Here is a 12,153-nt window from a genome sequence, read left to right on the forward strand (position 1 = left end):
TCAAGAACAGCAGGGGTTAGATTCAGAGTAAAGCTCCAGCACTGCTTATTTCTGATAGCTGGGGATAGAGCAACAACTATAATTTCACATCAGGGTGGTCAAGCCCAGATACTACGTCCAGAGTGGCGGTGTGTATCGCGGTTATACCTTCTTCATGTTCATGAGTTGGGCGTTAAGCCGTTATGTGTTCCGTGGTCTGTTCTCGGTGACCACAGGAGAGTTGTTAATTTTCCAATTGTGCGTTAGGTATCCACACCTGCCATGGTTTGTATGGACGCGGTTTAGTGATGCCCATGAACTTGGTGGGGGGTCAAAATCAGGGACCTTCTGTGTTTGGTCTTTCATGAGGTGTTTGTTCGTGACCATTCATTTTACCCAAGCTCCTTTGGTGCTGAAATTGCAATGCCGAAGGTTGTGTGCATGGGTCCAAAAGGGTTGACATGGCTTCAAGCGGAGATGAGGGACATTGGTGAGGTCCTGGTGGATGGGGAGATGTTTGTTTATCTCAAACAAAAACAGAAAATGCTGGAAAATCTAAGCAGGTCTAACAGCATCTGTGGAGAGAAAAGCAGATAACGTTTTGAGTCGGAGTGACTCTTCTTCAGAGCTTGATGTTTACCGCAGTTTGCTGAGCTTCATGGAGGGTCTCTGTGTCACAGCAGATGGGTGGAGGGGGCTGGTAGTGGGGTGGGGTGGTGTTCCCATGTGTGCCAGCATGAATAGCCAGGATATTGGAGTCGACTTGAAGGTTCCAGTGATATATCTCGTGGTGCTAACAGACTCAGGACGTTGTATTATGTTGTGAGTGCTGTATATTATACCAAGTTCTTAAGTCAGCTTGGCCAGCTCATATTGTCCCTGAACAGCTCCAGAGTTAATCAGTTACATGAATATGGAACAGTTGTGTAGAAGGGTGCTATCAACTCCAGTTTAGATAAGTTATAGCTTTCGTGAGAGTATTTGATGCTCTGAAAAGCGAAAATAGTTTTGCTCCTTAGCAGTGACATCCCTTACATTGGAGTCAAACATCAGCCACCATGTACATCCCTCACATTGATGAGTCAAACATCAGCCACCATGTACATCCCTCACATTGATGAGTCAAACATCAGCCACCATGTACATCCCTCACATTGATGAGTCAAACATCAGCCACCATGTACAATATCAATAAAATATAGTGGATCAAGCTTATACTTAATAAAAAAGAAATTTAACAGTTTTAAGGAAAAGGATCAGTACACTCAGCGTTTCCTTGAAACAAATATGTTTAAAGAAGTATAAATAAATAAATAAACAGGAAGTACTGCAACCCCTACATCCCCGTTGGTTGATGAGAGGGACATTTTATTAGATCAGGAGATGATGCAACATTGACTCTCTAACCTGCTCTTTTGCTGTGTGCTATCACAACCCTGCATTCTTCCACCTCTGTAACATTGTCTGACTTCGCCCTGTCTCAGCCCATCAGTTGCTGAAACTGTCATCCATGTCTTTGTTAGCTGTAGACTCAGCTATTCCGATGCATTCCCAGCTGCTCTCCCGCATTCTACCCTCCATTAACACAAGGTCATCCAAAAGTCTCCTGCCCGTGTCTTAACTCAAACCAAGTCCTGTTCATCTATCACTCCTGTGCTTGCCGACCTGCATTGGTTCATTGTCAAGTAGTGTCTTGATTTTTAAATTCTCATCCTTTTTAAAAACGGGTCCATGGCCTCATCCCTTTCTAACTCTGTAATCTCCCCCAGTCACACAACCCCCTGAAATATCTATGCTCATCTAATCCTGGCCTCTTGACATCCTCGATTTTAATTGCTTTGCCATTGATGGCTGGTCAGTTGTCTCAGCCCCAAGCTCTGGAATTCTCTCCCTTCTCCTCTCTACCTCACTTTCCTTCTTTAAGATACTTCCTAAAACCCACCTCTTTGACCAAGTGTTTGGTCATCTGATCTGATGTTTCCTTATGCGACTCTCTCGGTTTGTTTTATGATGTTCCTGTGAAGTGAAGTGCGACTTGCTGCGTATTTCCTAGATGTTCTGATTTATTAAAGGCCAAGGCTGATTGCAACTCTGCAGTGGATTACAATCTTAGCCTCTGTTTGGGACCATTCTGGATCAGGCGTATTCCTTGGATGATCACCCTTATTTAAGGTTGAGAAATAACAGGCCTCACAGACGCTTAAATCAGTTCTTCAGACCCATCTAACTCTCCCCAAAAGAAAGGAACCACCAGAGAATATTACTGCCCTCCACATAGCCCTTTTAATACTTTTTAGCCAGATTATAACAACCCAGATATGGTAAGGGTCCAGACATATCTCCTCAACAATGTAACTGGCTGCTGAAGAGTGTACGGAGATGGGATCTGGAGTCTGGATTTGGTAGACTAAATCAGATAATATACTTTCTAAATTATATGGTAATGATATGGTAATTATATGGTAATTATTGATGGTAATGGCCACACTGATCGTTCTAGGAAAAGTATAATCATGTTTCTATGAGAGAATCCAAGTCTTATTAATGTTGCAGAGAGATATTTAAGATATCCATCAATATTTAAAATAGTATTTACCTTAAAACCAGCCCCCCCTCCAACCAAGTAGAAAGCTACTGAGTTTAGCAAGATACCTCTGTCCCCAGTAAGGGGAGAACTATCATCACTACACCACGGGCAGAATCGTCAGCTCCTATTGATGGCAGGCTTCATGATGGGCGTGAGCAGACAATACGGCCACAAGGCTTCATGCAGTCGTGAAACCAGTTTGCGATCGTCTGTATTTTTTCACTGCTGCATGTCGGGAGCCTCATTTCAATATTTTAGCATCTCATTATAAGCCCTGCTCACTGGAATCAGCCCACCACCAAGTTTATCACCCACACTGGCATGACCTCAGAGGGGGATGTTTCATGACTGTCTTGACAAGGTGTGCACCTGGCGAGCTGAACTCCGAGGTGAGTGCACCTAACCTTGCGCAGCGCTCCTGAGCAGCGCCCGTAGGACATCAAGGAAGAGGTGCCACGCATTCTGGGGGTGGGGGGGGGGTGGGGGTCACTGGCCAGTCGCTTTCTCCCAGCTGGGCCGAGGGCTCCAGTGCAGGTCAGGCCGGGTGTGCGGAGACAAGTCAGCACAGACTGAGGGAAGTACACGAGCACAGGGCTTGACCAGCCACTTGGAAAAGCTTGTCACAGTGAGCATTCTTCCACAGCTGAGACCGTTCAGCTGCAGCTCCATGTACACACTTGAAGTTAGAGCCTCTGGAGCTTTTCTGCCCACTCAAGCAACACTAAACAATGAAAGGGCCACCAAATGCTCCAGAACTTTTCACCCCTCAGGTGCAGACTGCAAATTAATGTGCGTTTTAGGGGGCAGCAGAACAATTGGCCGACTGGACAGGCTGTGAAATCCCCTTTGCGAAAGATGACACCTGCCTTTATCTTGTGCAGGAACCAAGCTTTCACATCTGAGTGACATGAACACTGCTCATACAAACAAGGAACCATAAACAAGGAGACATTCTTAGAGTTTATTGACAATAGTGAACGTTATGTACAAGTGATTAACACCCGTGCCCAGGCTGTGCAACTAATTCTCCTTAACTGCCCTACCCTACCGCTATATCTTGGTGCTCCCCAGACATCCATAGCAGAGGTGGAGGCAGCCTGCTGAGCGCTACACCCTGTCTGTGATGACCTTGGTGGGCGTCTCTAGAGGGCTGAGACCTGGAGGGCCCCAACCTGCTTTGGGGTCCTGCTGTGTGTGGCAGCGGCACCCTCCCTGGCCTGTGGAACTGGAGCTGTGGGGGCTCACGGGAAGAGGGGATTTGGATCAGCTGGACATTCGCGGAGTCACCTGAGTGGATGGACCCAGAGTGTGCTCCTCCCTGTGGGTGCCCAAAGGCCCCTGGCTGACTCCTTGAGGAGATGGGGGAGCTGGAATGAGTTTGAGCTGCCCCATAACCCTTTCGCATTGACACTGTTGGAGGCCAACTATGGTGTCAGCGATGGAGTCCAGCCCATGTAGCAGTGCAGGACCGATACCCTGGACCAAGGTCTCCATGGCAGCCACCATTCTGCCAGTGTTGACCAGGATGTGCCGTCACACCGGCGCCATCACCTCAGACTGAAGACGGACAGGCTCCTCTGTCATGCTTTGTAATCTGAGGAGTGCAGCAGACATCCCTTCCTAACGTTCCTGGGAATGTCTTTGCAGCTCCACCAACTGATTGAGGACCGAGTCCAGAGGCTCATCTTCTGACTTGGACTCAGCAGATTCCTTGCCTCCAGCAGCCCCCAGAGTGCCAACCAAGGATGTTCCTGCCTCCACCCGCTGTGGAGCAGATTGTGCGCTGTGCTCACCAGATTGTGATTGTGAGGCTGCTCTACATCTGGGTCCCACCAAGGTGTGTGTCACTGCGCTGTAGAGGGTTTGGGTGAGCTCCGTGACGGCTCTTCAAAGGTGCTGCCCTCAGGGTCCACATCCAAGGTGCTCTTGGTGCTGGAGTTGGGGTCATGGTTGCCTGAAAGTGACGCATCAGATGTGCCCGGGAGAGAAAGTGGAGATTGTTAGTGCTTGGCAGCCATGTGGAGCACAGAACAGTTGACCCAGAGTAGCATTGAGAGAGGGATGATGTGGTACAGGAGCCTCATGTAGTGTTTGCCACCAAACTCACTCGCAGCAGGAACATTCGATGTCCTCTCCAGCCAGCTCCAATGCTCAACTCTCGAATGGAGTGAGGTCCCTGATGTCCAGCACTCCACCCTTGGCCTGGGACCTCTTCTGGTGATTGTGCGCAATCTTGTCCTGCATAAAGACAGATGGGCAGAGTGTGAGCAAGGTACATGCCAGGCCAAATGAGAAGGATGCCAGGCATACATGTGTGCTGAGCAGAGCCATGGACGGGATGAGGAGGCAGTCTCCAGAGGAGATGAGGCCCAAAGGAGATGTGAGGGTTTGTGTGAGAGAGTGACTGGTGATGTCCCTTGAGCAGGCAGTGAGTGAGATACCAGTGAATGTGTGATGGGCTTGTGAGTGAGTGAGTTGAAATTGATGAGGTGCTTGACTTACCCTGGCGGCACAGATGAGGTTATTCATCTGCTTTTTTGCACTAGATGACTGACCTCTTGTGTGCAGCATTTGCACTGACCACCTCTGCCAATGCCTCTCAAGCCGAAGTGGTGAGACTGATGGTCCTTCTGCAGCCAGGGCTGGGGTAAAGGACATTGCAGCAGGCTTCCATAGCGTCCAGAAGGTGTCCCGGGGACGCGCCACTGAATCGGGTGCTGCAAACCTCCTGACCTTCACCGGAGCAGTCCTGGGCTGCAAGCATTGAGAAGTGCGTGCGCGGGTGCATTTTAAATATGTCTCCCAGCGTGAGGAAGTGGTGAGGTAATGGGGTGGTGGGCCAATCGGTGGCTGCCACCAACAATCCAGCATGTTTCCTGTGACTGAGGTGGGAAGGGGACAATACGTTGTGAAAACCCGCCATTGCGGCCGGCGGGTAGGATGTCTTTTTTCATGCCTGCTACCACACAGTGCAAACCTGGGACAATTCCGCCCAATATCAACTATACCTTGACCTTGAGCAACGCTGGAGTGAATCCAACAAATCTAAAAATTTGACTGTGTAGTTCCAATAAAGGAACTAAACCAGCAGGAAGCATGTTGAACCCTCATGCTGGACAACATTTATTTGTTTTCGTTAACATCGTTCATTTTAATCAACATCCTTCAAGCAAACAGTGTACTTAGAGGTGCAGTTTGTGGTCACTGTACTCAATGTCCAGGATTCAGTTGACAAGTTATCTGGCGGCATCCTTAAGGTTATCCATTGTTAGATTGTAGTACCTTACAATTTATCAGGGCCTTGCTGAGGTGTTGTCGAGGCAGTTTCTGTTTTTTTCAGAACTGCCTTGTGTTAGAGGGTTTGCTATGTTCAATGCCACAAGATGTTGCTGTCCTTGAGCATACAGTTATGCCCAGACATGTTTACATATTTCTAAACCTTTGTCCAACAGATAAACTCTGCTTTTAATTTTGAATCCCTACTTCATAGGAGAATCACTCTTTTTAATATTATAACTTTATTTATAGCTGCATACCTTCACAGCTTGAGCAGAGGTCTGGAAGAATCAGCCAAACTGAACTACTCCAGCGATTTTAATAAATAATGAAATATTTAAGCCACTCTGATCTTTACTGTTGTGATGAATCTAAATATACAGGTCACACATAGCTGCAGTTAGAATGCTTAAGATTCCCATATATTTTGCGAGACTGAGCAAAATGATTTACACGATGCGACTGGAGTAAGGAAGGAACATTGGTCTAATGAACTGATTGCTGTACAGAAGGGTCACATTGCAGCATCTGAATGCTTGCGACATCTCAAATTAAACTGCTGTTGTATAAACTTGGTGTAATCCTGTGGGGGTTGTGTAATGTGACTCAGATTCCTGAATATCTATGAATGAATCCCTTCTAATCCATTTAGGAACTGTGGAGCTTTTAAAACACATCAGTGAATAAACAGCATTATACTCGCATAAAGCAGTGGCAGATATGGGAACTTTCCAATTAACAAAGTTCACACACAATGCACTTTTGCTACATTCCTCCTTGCGGTGTTATCTTTTTACCCATTTCAAATTAATTTAAAAATGATAATGTTTATAACTCCTCTGACTGTTATTTTAATATAGATGTTAAAATGTCCAAATTTTAATTGTATAACGGGTCAAATGATACGACTGCACAAAGCTCCATGATTTCAGTAGAGCAGGAACCAACAGGGAAAACTTCGATCAGAACGCCACTTGGAAACCAGGGATGATGGCAACCTGTACTCTACTGAAAGGAGAGATTAGCATGGAATGTGCCTGATCCTTTTTCACGGTCTGAGTAAAGGTGGCTGGTATTTATTCTCTGTGGTCCTTGCATCTTTATCAGTTCTTACTTGAGTTGTATTGTGTTTGGTCTTCAATCTTCCTCAAGAAAGCACTTAATTGACTAGCTCAGATTAAATATATGTATCAATTAAAGAGGAAGCCCAATTTAAAGCTGGCTCAACTGTCCTTGATAAATTAGTGATAAATATTATAGGCATTCATTCCTTGCAAGCTACAGGAACCAAGTGCTCAGCGATGGGAGGGATTCCATCCAATAATGATGCCTCGTCCCTCAAGGAAACATGTAAATTAATCACCTTGTAGTCAATTTTGTTTGAAACATACTGCTCCCTTTTAATAGAGGCTGCTGACTGACCAAGCCCTGAGATGATATTTTGCAACCAGCAGGAGGCAGCTTAAAAAGAAAAGTGCAATGACAACGGGGGAATATTGGCAAATCTGACATAAAGGTCTCCGGTGGCTGACCAAAGGAGTGTAGAAATCTTAATAACCAGCCTGAGAGCAAAGCTCTTAAGCAACTGCTCAATGGTTAACATTTTAACTGGTTTCCACAGAGATCAGTGTTGAACTTTCGATAAACATCTACCTCCCTGTCTCTTTTCTTCTCTCACTCCATTTTTTTCTTTGTATACCTCTTTCCATCTCTTTCTTTCTGTCTCACTATGTATCTCCCTCTCGATCTCTCTCTATGTCGCTCTTCCTTTCTCTCTCTCTCTCTCTCTCTCTCTGATTACCCATGCTGCTGTTCTATTTCCAGTGAGAGAATGAACTCAAACTATCTCCAGGTGAGTCATGTCAAGCGGCCACTTCAGGAGAAGAATTAGCAAATGCCATGGGGCAGGTGGTATGCTGAGCTGCCCATTTAGGAGATGCCCAAATAGGGAGCATTGCTCCCTGATGGCAGTGTGACTGGTGGAGTAAATAGAAAAGGAGAAATATAAACTTCTCATGAATAAGATTGGTTGAGGAGTTTCCAAGTTAAGGGCCATGGTCAGGGTTAAGATTCCAGAGGCTGCATGTTGGCCCAGGCACAGTCCATTTATTTCTCTTTCTTAAAAGTTTGCTTTACAATTTTCACAACATAATCGCAACAACCTTTCCTGTGATTTGTGTTGTCAGATATTCGAGGATTGCAAGGGTTCCTGGACCAAGCCTCCCGCCAGGGGTTAGACATGTCACTGCAGAGGATTGACCAGAACATCAGCCAGATCTTTGCCAGCCTCTTCACCACGATGAAGACGGAGGAGTTGAACCGTTACCGGGATACACTGCGTCGGGCCATCCTTTTGCTGAGCCCACGCGGAGCTCAGGCATTCATCAATGAGGTCAGTGGTCAATACAACTTAAAGATGGATCTGGGAGGAAGGCAGGGGTGGGTGGTGGGGAAGCGGGGCTGGTGGGGGGCAGAGGAGAGTTGAAAAGGACAAATGTGTGTTGGTGCCAAAACAGTCAGAATTGTCCAAGTTCCTAATTTTAAATGTTCTATTTCTCTCAATATTGTGCTCAAAGCCTCGCAGTCTTTACGATTCAAGAAATTGTCAAATGTGAAATTCAAAACTTTCTAAAAGTAAGCAAACAGCCAACCCATCAGGCAGATTACCCACCCGGAGGCCAAGCCTTGACCTGATAGGCAATAGTTTCAAAAAGTGTCAACTTCTTGAGTGTCTCTGTCTGTTAGTGAGATATTTCCATATGTGATATTTTTATGTATTAATTTTAAAGTACTAAAATTAATAAAAACTGTTATAAAACTGGATGTTGTCAGTGTTCCTGTGGAACCTTGTGTTTTTGGATGATGTCACTGGGGAAAGCAAGTAGCTGAGAGGTAGTAGGGATCCAAGGATGGATTCATGGTGAACTCCAGAGGTTAATGATGTAGGGGTGGGAAGTGGAGCCATCACAGTTGTTTCTCTGACTATGATTGGACAAATGAGAATAGGAGCAAGTGAGGGCTGTTCCATCCACCTGGATGCCAGGGGAGGCATTGGAGTAGGATGTTGTGGTGGGACCATGACAGAGACTGCAGAAGGATGAGCGGGAATAATTTATCATGGTTACAGTCACATAGGATGTCATTTATATGGATTAGGACAGTATAAGTAATGCAGCAGAGCAGAAATCTAACTGTAGAAGTTCAGACATGGAGTTGTGGGAAAGATAGACACACATTTTGGAAGAAGCAACATATCAAAGGACATTGAGGAAGGAAGGTTGGAGATGCAGCATCTAATTACAGGCAGAATGTTTTTTTAAAGTAATTCTTTTGTATACAGGCATTGCCAACAAAGGCACCATTTATTGCCCAACCCTATTTACCCTTCAGAAGGTGATGGTGAGCTGCTGCCTTGAACTACTGCAGTTTGTGTGGCATGGGTACACCCATGGTGCTGTTGGGAAGGGAGTTCCAGGATTTAGACCCGACAAGGTAGAGGTCTTCCCATGGGTCTGGTGCCTTCTCTTTCTAAGTTATGAAGGTTACTGGTTTAGAAGGTGCTATTGAAGGAGCCTTGGCAAGTTGCTGTGGTGCATCTTGTATATGGTACATGCTGTCCGGTACTGCAGTGCTTGGGGGAGTGATCACTCAAGATGGTGAATGGGATACTGATTAAACAGTTACTTTGGCCTGAATGGTGATGAGCTCCTTGAGTGTTGCTGGAGCTGCACCTGTCCAGGGCAAGTGGAGCATATTCCATCAGATTCCTGAATTGTGCCTTGAATGTGGTGGAGAGTTGTTCGGGATTCAGAAGGTGAACCATTCACCTAAGAATTACCTAGCCTCAGTCCTGCTCTTATAAACATAGCATTAATGTGACTGGTTCAGTTGAGTTTCTGGTCAGTGGTGACCCCCAGGATGTTGGTAGTGGGCGATTCAATGATACTGCCATTGAATGTCAAGACAAAGTAGTTAGACTTTCTCATTACAGATGGTTGTTGCCTGGATCACCTATCAGTCCAAGCTGTATCTTCCTGTATGTGGGTACAGACTGCTTCATTAGCTGAAGAGTTGCAAATGGTATTGAACACGATACAATCACCAACGAACCTCCCCGCTTCTTACTTTTGATGTAGGGAAGGTCATGGATGGAGCTGAAGATGGTTCAGACTACCTGAGGAACTTACCTCCTGCAGTCCTGTTCTGGGGCTGAGATGACTGGCCTCTAGCAACCACAACCATCTTCCTTTGGACTAGGTATGACTCCAGCCAGTAGAGAATTTTCTCCCTGATTTCCATCGATTTCAATTTTACTAGGCTGTTTGATGCCACACTCAGTCAAATGCTGCCTAGATGGCAAGAGCAGTCGCTCTCATCTCACCTCTGGAATTCTGCTCTTTTGGCCATGTTTAGATCAACCTGTAATGGGGTCTGGAGCCCAAACAGCATTGGTGAGCAGGTTATTGGTGAGTAAGTGCTGTTTCTTAGCACTGTCAACAATACCTTCCATCGCTTTACTGAAGATTGAGAGTAGACTGATTAATTGGTCAGATTGGATTTGCCCTGTTTTTTGTGGACAAGGCATACCCAAGCAATTTTCCACATTGCCTGTGTTGCAGCTGGACTGGAACAACTTGGCTAGGGGTGTGGCTAGTTCTGGAGCACCAGCCTCCAGTGCCCTTGCCAGGATGTTGCCAGGTCCCATAGCCTTTCCTGTATCCAGGCGCTCAGCCATTTTGTGACATCACACTGACTCAAATTGGCTGAAGACTGGTCTATGCGATTGAGGATCTCGGGAGGAAGCCAAGATGGAGCATCCACTAATTCCATTGCCTGAAGATGGTTGCAAACTTTTTAGCATTGTCTTTTGTATTGATGTGGTGCGTTATGCCATCCTTGAGAATTTGTGGAGCCTTCTCCTTCCATTAGTTGCTTAGTTGTCTGGATTTGGCAGGACTGCACAACTTTGATTTGATCTATTGTTGTGAGATTGCTTAACTCTGACTATTGCATGCTCTTTTTGTTGTTTAGCACATAGGTAATCCTGTTTTGTATGTCCACCAGGTTGACAGCTCTGAAGAAGAGTCATAATGACTCGAAACATTAACTCTGTTTCTATCTCCACAGATGCTGCCAGACCTGCTGAGTTTTTCAAGCATTTTCTGTTTTTATTTAAGATTTCCAGCATCGACAGTAGCTTTCATTTTTAAGTATGCCTGGTGCTCCATTGGTATGCCCTCTTACACTCATTATTGAACAAAGGTGCTCCCCAGCTTGATGGTAATGCTAGAGTGAGGAATATGGCAGGAGATAAGGTTACAGATTGTGCTGGATCACAATTCTGCTGCTGTTGCTGCCCACAGTACCTCGTTTTGAGCTGCTAGATCTGCTCCAAGTCTATCTCAATTAGCAGTAGTAGTACACTACATAACATGGTGAATAGTGTCTTCAGTGTGAGGACGGGACTTTGTCTTCATAAGTACTGTGCGATGGTCACTCTTACCAATATTGTAATCAACTGATTCATCTGAGGCAGGTAAATTGGTGAGGCTGAAGTCAAGTGTGTTTTTGCCTATTGTTCGTTCCCTCACCACAGACCCAGCCTAGCAGCTATGTCCTTTAGGACTCGGCCAGCTCAGTCAGTAATGGTGCGACCGAGCCACTCTTGGTGGTGGACATTGAAGTCCCCCCACCCAGAGTGCATTCTGCACCCTTGCCACCCTCAGTGCTTCCTCCAAGTGGTGTTCAACATGGAGAAGCATTGATTCATCAGCTGAGGGAGGGTGGTGCATGGTAATCAGCAGGAGGTTTCCTTGCTCATGTTTGACCTGATGCCATGAGATGACTTGGGAATCTAGTATCAATGCTGTCCCTGGGTCACTCCCATCTGACTGTTTGCCACTGCACTGCCACCTCTCTTGGATCTGTCTTGCCGCTGGGACAGGACATACCCAGGGATGGTGATAGAGGAGTCTGGGACATAGATTGAAGGGTGATTATAATCTATGTTAAGCTGTTGCTTGTCTAGTCTATATTTTGGCACAAGACTCCAGGAGTTGATGAGGATGACTTTGCAGGATCAACTGTGTTATGACTGGTACCCAGGTGAGGTCCCCAATTTGTTACGATTTTGGATAAGAGACCCCAAATTGTTAACTTCCTGAACGAGATCTGAATTTCGTTTTACTCCCAGGCGAGGCGGAATGATTTGGCTCCTTTATTCAGCCCCCTCAGTTGGTCACAACAATGTTTATTTAAAAATGATCCCTTCTCCCATGGATACCTTTTCCCAGTCCAAATGTATTTATGTT

The 12,153-nt window shown here is 45.9% G+C and overlaps 1 protein-coding gene across 1 annotated transcript in view; it reads left to right on the top strand.

Annotated features, from left to right (window-relative positions):
• The window catches only part of LOC121270791 (glutamate receptor ionotropic, delta-1-like), a 1,188,003-nt gene that overhangs the window by 415,282 nt on the left and 760,568 nt on the right, over nt 1–12,153 (top strand). The window contains exon 4 of the mRNA XM_041176231.1: nt 8,029–8,234. Coding sequence (XP_041032165.1) covers nt 8,029–8,234 — 206 coding nt within the window. The remainder of the gene's footprint in view (nt 1–8,028; nt 8,235–12,153) is intronic.

The sequence above is a fragment of the Carcharodon carcharias genome, chromosome 28 (assembly GCF_017639515.1).
Source record: "Carcharodon carcharias isolate sCarCar2 chromosome 28, sCarCar2.pri, whole genome shotgun sequence".
Taxonomy (NCBI): domain Eukaryota; kingdom Metazoa; phylum Chordata; class Chondrichthyes; order Lamniformes; family Lamnidae; genus Carcharodon; species Carcharodon carcharias.